This window comes from Henckelia pumila, chromosome 4 (assembly GCF_033568475.1).
Source record: "Henckelia pumila isolate YLH828 chromosome 4, ASM3356847v2, whole genome shotgun sequence".
In the NCBI taxonomy this organism is placed as follows: Eukaryota; Viridiplantae; Streptophyta; class Magnoliopsida; order Lamiales; family Gesneriaceae; genus Henckelia; species Henckelia pumila.
The window spans coordinates 202865870-202880431 of record NC_133123.1 but is presented as its reverse complement, the minus strand read 5'-3'; the positions used below and the strand labels follow the sequence as shown (position 1 = coordinate 202880431).

General features: G+C 34.3%; 2 protein-coding genes across 5 annotated transcripts; one reads left to right on the top strand and one right to left on the bottom strand.

Moving 5' to 3' along the window:
* Positions 1 to 7615: 7615 nt before the first annotated feature.
* Positions 7616 to 11608, top strand: LOC140864547 (uncharacterized protein At1g01500-like). 4 transcript variants are annotated; one of them, XM_073268803.1, is made up of 3 exons: positions 7616 to 7820; positions 9196 to 10044; positions 11060 to 11608. In XM_073268803.1, exons 2-3 carry the CDS (start codon positions 9274 to 9276, stop codon positions 11285 to 11287), a joined length of 999 nt encoding a protein of 332 aa, XP_073124904.1. In that variant the 5' UTR covers positions 7616 to 7820; positions 9196 to 9273; the 3' UTR covers positions 11288 to 11608. The 4 variants fall into 4 exon arrangements, with proteins under 4 accessions (XP_073124904.1, XP_073124906.1, XP_073124905.1 ...); XM_073268805.1 differs by lacking the exon at positions 7616 to 7820 and adding an exon at positions 7984 to 8015; XM_073268804.1 differs by lacking the exon at positions 7616 to 7820 and adding an exon at positions 8326 to 8368.
* Positions 11609 to 11943: 335 nt separating this feature from the next.
* Positions 11944 to 14072, bottom strand: LOC140865206 (BTB/POZ domain-containing protein At1g63850-like). The gene is made up of 2 exons (XM_073269769.1): positions 12841 to 14072; positions 11944 to 12585 (listed from the first exon to the last, which is right to left on the bottom strand). Exons 1-2 carry the CDS (start codon positions 14035 to 14037, stop codon positions 12292 to 12294), a joined length of 1491 nt encoding a protein of 496 aa, XP_073125870.1. The 5' UTR covers positions 14038 to 14072; the 3' UTR covers positions 11944 to 12291.
* Between the last annotated feature and the right edge of the window lie 490 nt (positions 14073 to 14562).

The following is a 14562-nucleotide window of genomic DNA, read 5'->3' as shown; positions in this document are numbered from 1 at the left end:
TTGGAGCAAGGGGCGCAGCCGAGACAGATTAGGGTTTTGGGAGAAAGGGCTACGGCTTGGGGGTTTGGGCGTGCATGGGGTCAGGGGCCTGGTGTGGCTCGAACCGGCAGGACCCTGGGAAGGTCCTGCCGGCGGCGCTCCGGCCGGTCGTGGCCGGAGCAGGGCGGCAGCAGGCGTTGAAGGCCTGCTGCCCAAGCCCTCGGCGGCCGAGAGAGGAGTAGGAAGAGGCGGGTCGGGTTCTAGGGTTAGGCTTGGTCCGGGTCGGGTTCCTGGGTCCGGGTCGGGTCAGTAGGTTAGTGGGTCGGGTTAAGTGGGTCCGGGTCCGGGTTTGGTGGGCCGGGCTCGAGTCTTTTTATTTTTAAAATATTTTATGAAATAATGGGTTTTTGAGTCAATTTAATTGAAATAAAATTATTTGGACTCCCAAATAATTTTATTTGGACTTTTAAAATTTTAATTAAGTTAGTCCATTAATTTTATGGGCTTTTGGGCCCATAAAAGTTAATGGGCCAGTCTTTGGGTTTTTGGGCCCAATGGGCCAGTTTAAGTGTTATTGGGCTTAGTGTAATTTTAATGGGCTTAATTAATTTGATTGGGCTTAAAGTTTAAGATATTGGGCTTAAGTATGTTAATGGGCTTGAGTGTAAGGCCAGCAGTCCAGAACCATCCATGAGAAAATTGCATGTGTCCTGATTATATATTTAATTATTTTTATGCATTTAAGTTATTTTAATATTTATATGTTAGTAAGAAAATTAAATTAAATATATATGAAGGACACACAATTTATTTAAGTACATGCATTCATGAAATCAATTTTTATGCTATGATTTAATTTCTATGGTCGAGCAAATAAAATATTTTAGGTGGAAATTGAAGTAGTGTGGCCATTTATGTATGGGCAGTTTCTGCCATTTATGTATGGGCAGTTTTCTGCCATTTATGTATGGGTGGTTCGCCACCAGCCTCGTACGATGGTTTCTTAGACTGATCAGTCGCACTATAAGTATGGGTCACACTTACGGATAGGACCATTCGATGTTAAGAAAATAAATGCTCAACAACTCAAGTATGTATGTTATGTATTATGTATTTATGTTTATTTAAGTAAGTTATGTTATGTAATTTTTAAGCATGCTCATTCATGTACATGTATGTATTAGTACTAAATTGTTTTAAATTATTTTGAACCCTTGTTAGTATGCATGTTGGGCCTCTAGGCTCACTACACTGATATGGTGCAGGTGAGTACGTAGAGGAGCAGGTTACTCCTACCGGTGGTGAGGATGTATGAGCAGCGCTGCAGTAGCCCCGTGACCGTGACAGCTTCTGAGTCACCGTGCTTGAGTCTTATGATACATTTTATTATTTTTAAGGGTTGAGGTGTTTGGAATATTTTATTAAATATTTTAGTGCATGCACACTTTTTATTTATTTTATTTATGCAGTATATTTTGAATTATAGGGGTTGACTCAGATATTTATTTAATTCAAAGAATGCATTTTATTTAAGTATTTAAATTGTTTATTTATTTAGTCATGAATTTATTTTAAGTATTTTAATTCAGTGCATATATGTATGGGCATATATGTACATATTTTATTTAGTAGTATAAAAAAAAAAAAAAAAAATTTCCGCATATTTATTTATTATAGAGCTAGGGTCGTTTCAATGAGCTCACTCACCTCAGGTATGCTCTACCCTATCTACTCTCCTCCTCCAGTGTCATCCTCAACTTATTGTCTCATCCTTGACTTCCAAACTCATATCTAACTCCTTAGCCACTTCCTAGTTCACCTTCACCCTTGTCACCTCCCTCGGCTATGGCTCAAACTCCAACTCCAACTCCAACATGTCTCGCCTCCACTACCTACCCTTATGGGCCAATCTTACCACTTAGACTTGAACTCGAGTCTTGTTTTTTGGCTATAGACTCTAATTGAGCCTAAATATGTAATGAACTCATTCGTGGGATATCAGGATTGCTACTTGCCTGCTTGGTGAACATAAAATTTTATTAAAATATAATGTAATAATATTTTCGTATTATTAATTGTTTTTTTAACACAAAGGGGATAGTTACTTGGTGAACACAAACTTTTATTAAAATTTAAAATATTTTATATGAAAATATATGTAATTATTTTGGATGTCGATTATTTTAGGAAAAAAAATATTAGATTAAGAATTCTAAAATGTCATATTTTTTTTACGTTTGACTTTTGGGGTCAAGTCAGTGAGATAAATTTGAGTATATATTGACAATATTGTATTTAAATGATTAATTCAGTAGGTAATAATCAATTAATTGTTATTTTTATTTTTAAAAATTGATTCATTGAAGAAAATATTTGAGATTCTAGTTTCGAAAAAATATATTTGAGATTCTTCATCGTCCAAGTTTTTCATTAAAAATAGCTTTTTAAATATAAGTAAAATTTAAATTATCATACACGTGTATAATACATGTTTGAGCTTATATTATAAATATTACGTGTGATTCATATCGGCTGTAGGCAAACATGCCATATGGTCGCTTGTAATTTGTAATGCATCGAATTTTGTGTTCACAATGTCCTTTTTGCTGTTTTTCGTATAATTTATATATTAATTAATATACTGGAGAGCGCGGGTGTGCATTTAAAATAAATATGAAAATTCATTTTTAGGTTTTTACTAGTAATGTCTCGGGCTCATGCACGTGTAAACGCGATTGCACAATAAACTGTTGTAATACTAATACCTACATCATATGTGTCTTCGTCTTACAAAAATTGTTAACTCAATTATTGTTATGGGAACTCATTGTAGCACATTGCTAACAAAAAAAATTTATTTAACGATCGTGTCTATAGATCGAGTGAACTTAAATATTTTTTAAAAAAAATTAAAATTATTAAATTAAAAAAAAAACGTATTTAAAAAATTATTAAGACTGCGAGAGGTTTGACTTTATTGAAAGGAGGTAGGAGGTTAAAATTATTTAAAAAAATAAAAATATCTTAATAAAATAGGGGTAATAAGAAGAGACTGTGGGTTTAGTCTATGCCACTGCTCATGTGTTGCATCCAAGTGCTTAATTTTTTTGCACTTATGATATTCATGTGAACATATCAAATGCAAAAAAATGTGGGTCGTTGGATTCCCATTCGGGCAGTGCCCGAATGGGGTAACATAGACTGAACCGAGACGGGGATGATTTGAGGAGCCGGGTGCACTCACCGTCCCTCCTTTGACTCCGTCTCTGGTTCAAACATATATATTTTTTCAATTAAGATGTGATGAGTGTGTTAAAACTTAAAAGTAATATTTTTTATTAAAAAAAATGATGTTTTCCACAAGTCAGGTTGGGTCATATTTTTATCTAATTAAATTGACCTGTAGTATAATCTCATAGGAATTTTTGTGATTTTTTAAAACAATAATTAATTAAACCGAGAGCCTCCATTAAAAAAAAGAACAATAAAACTAAATATGCATATGACTCGTGATTATTCATCCTGTATTGCCGTTTTTAGGGGGATTATTTATGACTTCTAACAACAACAATAATAATAATAATAATTCGATTATACATGTGGTATCGATGCAAAATCCATGGCAATTACCTAGGCAGATTTATTTATTTACTTTATAACATAATGCTTGCATCAGAAAATAAAATAATATAAACATAATAATAAACATATACATTATTTTATAGAAATGAAAAATATATATATTTTTTGCAATATAAATTTATCATCAAGTATACATCTCTATTAATCGTTACTATAAAAACGAGTCACACTATCAGCACAAAAATTTATGATTTTTAATTATATTCAATATTCATATACTAAAAAATTAAAGCAATGTACACTATGGTACATGTACACAAGAGTTAAAATTGCATTAATTAATAATTACACTCTAATTTCTTATAAGAAGTCACAAAACATCACATTCTAGAAATTGTACGTGTTTGGTATCTACATATTATACATTGGTTGTACACGCAAGTAATAACCGGTTAATAAAATGTTAGCATCGCTACGATGTGCCTTTATATTATGTTATATTATATTATTTAAAATTAATTTGAAAGTGTAATCTCTTAAAAAAAATTAATTTGAACATGTAATCTCAAATTATTATTATTTTTTTAAAAAGAAATTGAAATCTGGATAGTGTAAACGTTTTGCCCGGACCCGTTATAAGTAGGGGTGCAAACGAATCGAATCGAACCGAATAATGGTAAAATTTTAAGGCTCGAATTTGACTCGATAAGAGTATATTCGAGTTCGAGTTCGATTCGAAGTTCGATAATTTCAAATATTTTGGCTCGAGCTCGTCTCGAAATGAAGTTCGAGTTCGAGTTCGGCTCGAAATATTCGAACCTATTTGTGAACTATTCGGATATTATGGTTCGAAAAACTCGAAATGTTCGAAAAAAGTTCGAAATGTATATATATTTATTATATAATTATATTATATTAATTAAATATTAAGGCTCGCGAACTATCGAACAGTATAATTTCGGCTCGAGCTCGGCTCGAAAAAAAAGTTCGAACATGTTCGAATTCGGCTTGAGTTTGATAAGCTCGAATACGAATAAAATATTTATCAAATGGGCTCGTAAAACTCACAAACAAGTTCAGTTCATTTGCATTTCTAGTTGTAAGTTGTAACAAAATAACCACTAAAATTCTAATGTGGTGAAATTTGCATGTAGTATGTCAGCATTCCACGCGTTTGATATTTGCATGACGAGGAGGCTTGTTAACGTGCTGTTTCCCGTAAATCGCAATTTCCCAATAAAACATTTAAACTTTTTTTAAAAAATCTATTTTTGTCACCTTTTAAATTTCCTATATAATATTATATAATTATATACACTGTATATATTTATATATAAAAAAAACAAATGGACATTCTTAATTAATTTCAAAGGCCTCGACCAGTGGGCCGAGCCAGCGTGGTGTTTAGACATGGATTTTTTTGTCGTATTATATTATTATCGTTACAACACAAGGATTTAACCTAATTAAGTATGCTTAAATTCGGATTCAGTGTATCATAATTTCGGTCTCTTGGAAGAGTATTATGTTTTGGTAGTTTTTTAGAGAGTGTTTAGGAAGTATTTTTTAGTTTTTCTTTCATAAAATTTTGTAAAAGAAAAGTTGAAAAGTGCTTTCTAAAAACGCTCCCAAACACTACATTAATCTCAGTGTTTTCTCGGGTAAAATTCATTTTCATCCCTCACATTTAAAACCAATTTCAAAATCATCCCTCACATTTCAAATTACTTCATTATCATCCTTATCTCTATTTTTAGATCAATTATTTATCTTTTACAATTTTGACTTAAATTCCCTTTTGTTTAATGTTTTCTAATAATATAATAAAATTTTAATTTAAATAATTCACAAATTTTTAATTTAAATAATTTGAATAATGTTGATTCAAAAAAAATATAATAATATTGATAAAAATAACTAATTATATAAAATAAATTAATGTTTTCTAATAATATAAAATAATTTTAATTTAAATAATACAAAAAATATTTTATTTATTAAAATAAAAAATAAATAAATAAAATTTAGTGGTTAATATTTAAAACATATACGTAAAAAAATATAGGATAATATTAACAAAAATAATTTTATTTTGTAATATTTATAAAAAAATATTATTTGTAGTATTATAACTATTATTATTAATTAATGGTATATAAATATTTATTTTTTATCAATATTATTATATTTTTATTTGAAAATATATAAGTATCCTATTTTTTATATATATGTTTCAATTTTTTTTGTCCACTAATTTTAATCTTTGCACCCAATAATTCATCTCTCAACAATTGTATTCCTTGAGATTAATGTGAATCGAAATCGTGACATTAGCTCTGATATCACTTATATACCTAACATTTATCGCTTTTATAAAAAATTATAGTTGGTGATAATAGTGCAACTCAAATAATTAAAATCATACAGTAGCTCATGCATCACAGTTTGATCGCTCTCATAGCAGAAGCAATTATTGCATCCAACATATTATTATAAATTATTATTTTATTTTATGTAATTAGTTATTTTTATCAAAACTTTTATATTTTATTTCATTCATATTGAATAATAATTTTTTTACATTATTTAAATAAAATAAAATAAAATAAAAACTAAAGGGCATTGAAGTCCAACAACTTATAAAAAGCGAATAATTTGTCCTATTTTTAACCAAAAGAGATATGAGGGATGACATTGAAGTCATTTTAAAGGTCAAGGATGATTTTTAAATTGAATTCAAATATGAGGGATGATTATGAATTTTACCCAAAGATTTAGGCTGTGTTTGGAAATGTTTAAAAAAAATTATCATTAGTTTTTCTTTACTATATCTATTTTATTGGCTAGAGAGGTAGATTATATAGGTACGAGCATAGGTTCGAGTGGCATAGGAGTCTGACTTGGACTCAATTTGTTTTGGTCAGATTTGGAGAAATCATCTATACAAGTGTGGGTCGGGCAATGGTTGTTGACTTTTCAAGATATTACTGATGAAATCGTAGATTAAATACATATATTATTTATCTATACATTAATTTTATTTTTTTTGAAGTAATTTATCTATACATTAATTATATAAACATGATCTATACATTAATTATATATAATTATAAAAAACATGCATGAAAGATATGAATTTGAAGTTTATGATCTCATTTCTCTAAAAAAAATCCATATTTGTAATATTTTCATTGATGTATGTCTTTTGTTGGTCGTGAAATGTTTTTTAATAAATTATAATAGAACTAGAAGTATGATTTTTTTTTTTCAAAGAGAACTTAATTCATGTTTAGCCCAAATCGAGAAACAAAACATCAAAAATCAAAGAGGACGAAGGAGGCATAGCCCACCCCTCATGATCAGAAATGGAATCAGTCCCCTTTGAATCATTATTGTTTCAATAACCTTTTTTCATATATATAAATAGTTTAAATAACTTTACATGCCTTGTAATTTGCAGGAGTGACATCAATATTTGTATATTAAATTTTACATCATAAAAAAATTCAATATAAAAGTTTTTTTTTTCAAATCTCATTATACATTGAATATAACAAAATTTTAATTTATAATCGATTTACGCGATATTGAATGTATCTTTAGTATTATTCAACCTATAGATATTTCATTTTTTTTTTATTATGAGTTGATTTATGGTCTTAGCCCACTTATTTATAATTTGTTCAATTTTAGTTATTTTTCATCTAAATGATACCGAAAAATAACATTTATCAACGAATAAATATTGTTGACGTATCTGATGTCACGTCAACAATATGGTGAAAAAAATCCTAAAATTGGGGAAAAAAAATATAAGTTACTGCTCTAAGTCCATGAATTAACCTAGATGCTAGTTATTATTATAAGATAAGAATGTAAATAAATAAATAAAGAAAGAAAAAATTGTTTTACGGATCAAACTCATCAATTTAGGCATCAACCGAGACAAAGGTTTAGGATTAGGTATATACAAGCCGAAGCAGAAATGAATCCTTTAAAATATTTATATTTGTAATCTTTAACGGGTTGAATTTCGGATACGAAGGCAACCCAGGATGGGCATTAATATTATTTGCTAGAAGCCATAGTATTGAATTATTTGTTTGGTAAAAAGTTGGGGGATGTTTTTATCATTAAATTTATATTTTCACTGCTTAAATTCAGAGGTTCTTATACCAGACGGCGCCATGCATGTGCTTGAAGCAATCCAAGAAGCCACCATTAATTGTGTCACCAACATCATGTACACAGATGATATCGTAAGAATATTTTGTTATTATATATCATGATTTTGAATTTTATGTATAAGTAAATGATTCTTTATATTTATTTTTATTTTTTGGGAATTTTTTCTGATATATAAAATTTGATTTATTGACATACATGTAAGCATCGGTCCCAATCCAATGCGAGAGAAATTTGTTGAGACGGTGAAATGCCTAGGAAATTTTGCGGTATTGAACGCATAAATGTGGTTCTATTTGATTTGATTCCATGACAACAGCGCAAGCAGGAAGCACACGGTTCACGCCTTAGGGGGTTTGCTGGGTGGTGGGGTTTGTTTGCTAGCGTGTCACTGAATGAGAAGGGTGTGGTGTGGTGTCGTATAGTGATGGCTATTTTGTTGGAGTCTGTGTTTTCTCTGATTTCTTATCACATTTAATTATGGCGCAGTAATGGGCTTTTATTTCATTCTCTCGTCATATTCAATTGTGATTTTTGGGTTTTTTTTTTTTTACAAGGTGGGAAACTTTTTCTTCGCACAGAAAGCATCTGGGATTCTTGGTTCTGCATTTATTAGTACTGGGTATTTTTTTTTTAAATGTTTTTTGTGGAGTTTGTTTTTCCAAATCATATATGTTTTCTGAGGTATAATCACATTTTGTGGCGTATCGGGAGGTGGTAAAAAATATTGAGTGTTTTTTTCACTGTTGAGTTTTTGGTTCTACATTTGTCATTAATGCCTCGATTGATCATGAAGGTCAAGCCATTGTTCTCAAGTTTCTTTTGTGCATAAGGAACTTAATTAATGTAAAAGATTTGGAGAAATCACACCTCGGCTTTTAAGTCATCAATTTTGTTGGTTTTCTACTGTGCTTTTTGGAGTTTTCTTTTATTAAGAATTTCTACTGTTTCATATATATCTCTCCCTAAAACCTACTTTATATCCTTATTTTCGGGCTCTTTTCTATCAGGCAAGTTGGTTGCTGGATTCTTGGTTTGTTCTATATATGCTTCATAGATTTCTTTCTTACTTTCTGTTTCATGCAACAATAAAAGCAAAATCTTTGCATCAGGGGAACCATTTTTCTCGTACTCAACCTCTAAGCCTTTCACTTTTTTTTCGTTTCCGTCTATCACCTCTTTCCTTAAAGGGTTTTCCTTGTGATTCTCATGTCTGTGTTTCTTTCGTGCAAATTTGCAAAGTTTCTGTCGGTTTAAGCAACTCCGTTGGTTTCTTGTTGGAGAAATTTGCTCATTTCCCACCTCTTTCCTGTCCACAATTCTGTTCTTTCAACTGTATTTCTTCGTAGTTTCTGGGAAACTGGCTTGTCCTGTCTGCTCTTGTTTCTTGAAATGCGTGGAACGCCTGTTTTATATCTTTTTCATATTGCTCTACTGGCATTTTTACAGGTCTTATTTCCAGATACAAAAATCTCAATTCCCACTTCCGTAAGTACTTCCCCCGATCCATTACATTGAGTGAGCTCAATGGATTTCAACGAAGAAGAGGAAGTGTTGTTTTCTTTGAGAGAAATGGAGGATTCTGATGAGGAACACCACGAAAACGGGGTTGTCGAAAATGGCAACACTATCATTAGGCACGCTTCTCACCAGCAAGGAATCAACAACAAGGCATCTCTAGCATGGCTTGATTTGAGAGTTTTTTATGTTAGATTAAGCAAATGTGTGATTCAAGATGATTCAACTCCTGAATGTCTTACACTACACTATGTTCCATTGAATCAAGATACTCTTTTAGAGATCAATGGTATTAGGACAAGCATATATGCTGATGGCGTGTCATCCCTTTTGAAAAGGGACAGATTAGATAAACGATCCGTGGAGGTTACATTTGTGAGTACTGATAGTATCAGGATGGCAGGAAGTGTGAAATTTGAGGTTTTTTGTAAAGATGTGCTGGTTCTCTCTGGGATGTTAGAGTTCTGTCCTAGCAATGGATTCATCGGTGAGTCGAAAAACCATTGGCAGGGTTGGAGTATGAATTGTGAGTCAGATGTACATGTGGGGGCTGGATTTTTGAAGGGGAATCAAAATCATCACACCGGTTTGGATTCGATTTGGCCGGCTATCGAGGTTTATGTGGCTGGTTGCCACTCAAGTAGTCCTGTTATATTGACTAAAACTTTGCAGATTGGTCACGGGAAGAAGCAAAAGAGGATAGGGATGCTGGATTCGATACCAGAATACGAGGCAATTTTAAGCAAGAAAGATGATTACTCGGCTGCCTCCGGAGTCCAGGTACCTGTCATCGGATTAGTGAATTCACAAAAATTGTAGCTTTAATGGATTTTGGTAACCCTTTTGATTTATTTATTTGCTTGTTAGAATGTGGGATTTTCTTCTTTATCAAATATTGGCCTTTGCATGGTCGCTGAATGCAAAAATGAACAATTCTTGCAGAAAATCTTTCTGGTACTACAAATCTTAGGACATATTTAAAAACATGTCCTGGAATTCCAGGATAGTGAAATTGATGATGGCACATGTTTCAATGCAGAATAATCTTAATTATAGGTCTTTATATCTTTATGTCACATGGTATGCAATTTTCAACGGGGTCACCTAGTCAGATGATAACATAAATGAAAACATTAGTATCGCCTCACAGTGGTAATTGAATTCGAAATGGGATTTTTAGAGAAATTATATAATAGTACAGTTTTTTAATCGAGGGAACTTGGGGATCTTCCCGTGTTTGGAACTTTGATACCGGCTTGTGTTTATGGTGACATTACATTATTCAAGCCAATGCAACCTCAGCTTGGGTTCACTGGTAACACGGTATATATGGCCTTGGAGAAGTGAACTTTACCCATGGTTGCTTTCTCAATGCATGTGCCCATCTCTCAATAATGTCGAGACCTTTGGCAGTGTTTAGAATTGCTTTCAAAAAGTGTGCAAGTTTTTTCTTTCACAATTTTTTTTTCCAACAAGTGCTTATGAAAATTTTGCGAAAGAAAGAGCTCATGAGCAATTTTTGGAAGCAATCACAAACATTACTTTAGTGGCAAGAATTGATGTGGTTCTTGGTTTTGTGTGGTTATCATCTTCTTGAACTCGAAGAAGCAAAACAGAAAGTGAAAACTTGACCAAGTTTTATCTACTTGTTCGTTTTTAATGAACTAACATCAAGTTCTTCATTTTCAAATTCTAGTTTCTGAATGTTTTTCCTTGTATGATTTGTTCAAACACTAAAGGATAGCAAAACTAGAAGTAACCACTGACTCTCTTTCCTGCACTGTGCATTTTGCAGTCCCGGAATGGCCTAGAATACAAACTGGACGAGGAAGGTAACTGCAGTCCATGTTCTGGAGTGGAGTATTTCGAAGGTGAAGATGGAGAATTATCATGGTTCAATGCTGGAGTAAGAGTTGGTGTAGGCATTGGCCTCAGTGTATGCCTTGGCGTCGGGATAGGAGTTGGATTGCTAGCTCGAACTTACCATGGAACAGCCAGAAACTTCGCAAGGCGCTTAATGTAATTTGTTTCTTTGTCTCCAACAGTTCGGTTTGGTCTACTGTAGGATTCTGTGCCCTCTCAACCTCAGCTAAAGCAAAAAGATCACTGATCCCGTTAACCCAATGTAGGTGTAGAAAGCTGACAATAAAATCTCTAATTCTGTAACAATGGAGAGTTAGCCAAATATCATGAAGACTTGACGTCCTAAGTCCAACCTGTCTAGCTTTTGTTTTTGTTGGCGAGTTTTTCTTTCCGATGAAGCTTGTGTAGTCTGATGAAACCATATTTCCTCTAATGCCGTGTTAATGCTAATCAGACTATATTTCTTCTAATGCCATGTTAATGTTCCGTGGAATAACGAATTTGGAACTTTAGATATACATTACCAATCCAGACACTTTCCAAGGTTTAAGCTTTCTTGTAGTATCTCGTTAGGTTCGTATTCCATTACGTTGACAGAATCAGGTGAGATTCGCCAAAAACAGTATATAAGTTGCCCAAGTATGGTCATACCTAGCCTTAAAATTCAGTTTATTTTTATCATGCTAACGAACAATAGTACCCTTCGCACCTTCTTATGAAGCTGTTCCTCCCATTCTACTAATTGGAAAATAGGGTCTTGTAGTATTCATACGGATTGCAAAAAGTCTTTGAACCATACAACCACAGCTCAGCTCTAGTCTCTAGAATCCAATATGGAACGGGTGTTAACAGCATTCACATAGATGGCTAAGAGTCTGAACCATACAACCAAAACGCAGCACTGGAATTGGAACGGGTATTACAGTATTCACATAGGCTCGAAAAGCACGTAAAACTGTACATTCATGATTAAAACAAAGAAGTTTCTGAATTCTACAACTCAAATCTAGAACAGAAACGACACAGAAGTTTGGGACCAGTCAATAATCTTAAATGGTTGCCTTCGAGTTGATTTATGTAGGCAGTCTGTACTGACTTGCATTGCAGAAGATTTATGCACCATTCAAGCAGTAGCTCGCAAGCTTTTATGTACACATTGCATCGTCACTCACTTAATTCAAACTGCTGGGGTCTGTTCGCACGTCGAAACCAAGTAGTAAAAGCCGCAACCAAATGAGGGCAGTCATCACCGACACGAGTTGAAAAGGGAAGACAATGCTGTAGCAAGTCTTGAGAATCTGACATAGGAAGAGTAGATATAATTCTCAAGAATGTTTCTTCCAGCTCGAGGTAGAGTGTTTTGTGATTCGGTCCCATAGGTGATGACACACTTTCTCTGTCTTTGTCCTTGCATATTATCAACACCGGGAGCCAATATCTAACAAGATTCATTCTCACCTGTTGTGCACACTTAAAGGTGTAAATTGGCAGGTTCTATAAAAAGTAGCGGAACAGCATGTGATGGATTTTCTAGCACATAAAAACATGAACGGAACTAGGAAAAAGAGTACACAACAATTACTCCTCCCCAAATCAATAATCAATATACAGCTCCAAGAAAATAGAATAGACAATATCACTATTGAATCAGGATGTCCTGCAAAACATTGGTTGATATCTGAAAGATAAAGATAGCTAAATTTGGGAGCAAACCTGTCTGGTGGCCAAAACACTGCCCGTTGCAACAGCATTAGCAAGCTTGCAAGTGCACCGAAGCACAACAGAAGGAAGTCCCGGAAGCATATTTCTCCAATGACCTTCGTGAAACGCCTTGTGCAAGTCTGCAGTAAAGCAAGTCAGCTCGCTCCAAGCTTTCACAGCCGAGTCCGCCACATTCAGCTCAAGCATCCTCTCCACCAACCACAACACATGTTTCCCATAATTCATTGCAGTGTACAAATTCACCTTCTGAATCGCCTCCGGCGCAAGACGATTTGCTCTGAAATCGGGACTCGAGTACTCCTCCATGGCCTGCTTCACAATCCTCAAATTCTTCTCAAACTCCTTGTACAAAACCCTTCTTGCTAACTCCTTCGAGGAAAAATCCTTCAGCAGCTTCACAACAAAGGCTTTCCGGGAGGAGGCCATGCTAGGGATATTGCTGATTGCAGTACGTACTAACCCTTGGAGCATTTCCTCTGATGAATCACTCTTCTCCGGAGAAACCCTAGCAAGAAGCTCTTTTGATTCTTCAATACTCAGTAAAGGAATCAAATCCAATATTTTTTCTTCCTCGTCTTCATTCCACGGCACTGCCTCCAGGAATTTAACACATGCCTTGATGCAATCCTCGAACAGTAATTCAAGCGCAATCGGAAGTATACTGAGCACCGTGGATACGCTACCAATCGAGGACAACAAATCATCGGAGTAAAGCAGCTGGAGAACTTTCAGGTAATTGTCGATGGAATCAGCGGTCTCCGGAACCGAGAGACTAAATCGATAATGCTTTCGCGAATTTTCAGAACTATTCGAAGAGAAATCATCCTGTTTCTGCCACCGTTCCGACAGGAACGCAGCGAAATACTTCGAGCGGCGAAGAACGAGAGAATGAAGGTGTACCTGAATCTCGAACCGATCGACTGTGGTAGCGGGGGGACTTTTGGTATCGGAGGAGGCGTCGGAAGATACAAAAATCGGAGTTCGGCGATCGGGGTGAAGGCGGAGGATGACGTCAGCGGTTGCTGCGTCGTTGAATCCGCCACCGCAGGCGGAAGCGAAGGGGAGGAGAGAATAGGGAGACGATTCGATGGCGGAGGAGAGGCAGGGGTCGGTATCCACGCGCTGCCTCTTCTTCGGTGCGTCGGAGGTGGCTCCGTCGCAGTTGTTGCCGCATCCACCACTGGACATCAAAACAGATAACGAAATGGGGAAAGGTTTTTTTTTTCTTTGGGAATACTTGACACTGAAAATATTCAATGATTGCTCCAAAAATTTAAATTAAAAAAATTTTGTTTACAAAATATCTAGGGCAAATTATTATAAAATTCTCAAACCCAGACACTTCTTTCTTTTAATTTCCTACACTCAAATTTCTTTGTTTCAACTTCCTAGTGGTCCCCAAATTAGTGATAAAAGGTGTTTAGTATTTTAATCCTTTGTACGTGACATTGTTTTACCTATCGAACCAGTTCAGGCAAAACAGAACTATCGGTTACGCAAGGTTTTCAGCCGATATACTCTGGATTAGGGTCCAACATGCTTCCGTAAGATTAATTAAATTCAAATACCTCTTTGACCATAATGTCGTCGGGTCATACCTGCCGAGTTTTACGAAATGCTCCTCACACTCCAACCACGCAGTCGCAACAGATGGTTTCTGCACAAGCTCCTTCAACGACACCCAACACAGCCTTAGTTCATTTTCTACCTTAA

What these genes read in the sequence shown, in the direction of transcription:
- LOC140865206 (XM_073269769.1), bottom strand. Translation starts at nt 14,037, where the DNA reads ATGTCCAGTGGTGGATGCGGCAACAACTGCGACGGAGCCACCTCCGAC. An exon ending in GTGTTTTGGCCACCAGACAG is followed by an intron (nt 12,586 to 12,840) that starts GTTTGCTCCCAA and finishes TGTGCACAACAG; the next exon opens with GTGAGAATGAATCTTGTTAG.
- LOC140864547 (XM_073268803.1), top strand. Translation starts at nt 9,274, where the DNA reads ATGGATTTCAACGAAGAAGAGGAAGTGTTGTTTTCTTTGAGAGAAATG. An exon ending in CGGCTGCCTCCGGAGTCCAG is followed by an intron (nt 10,045 to 11,059) that starts GTACCTGTCATC and finishes TGCATTTTGCAG; the next exon opens with TCCCGGAATGGCCTAGAATA.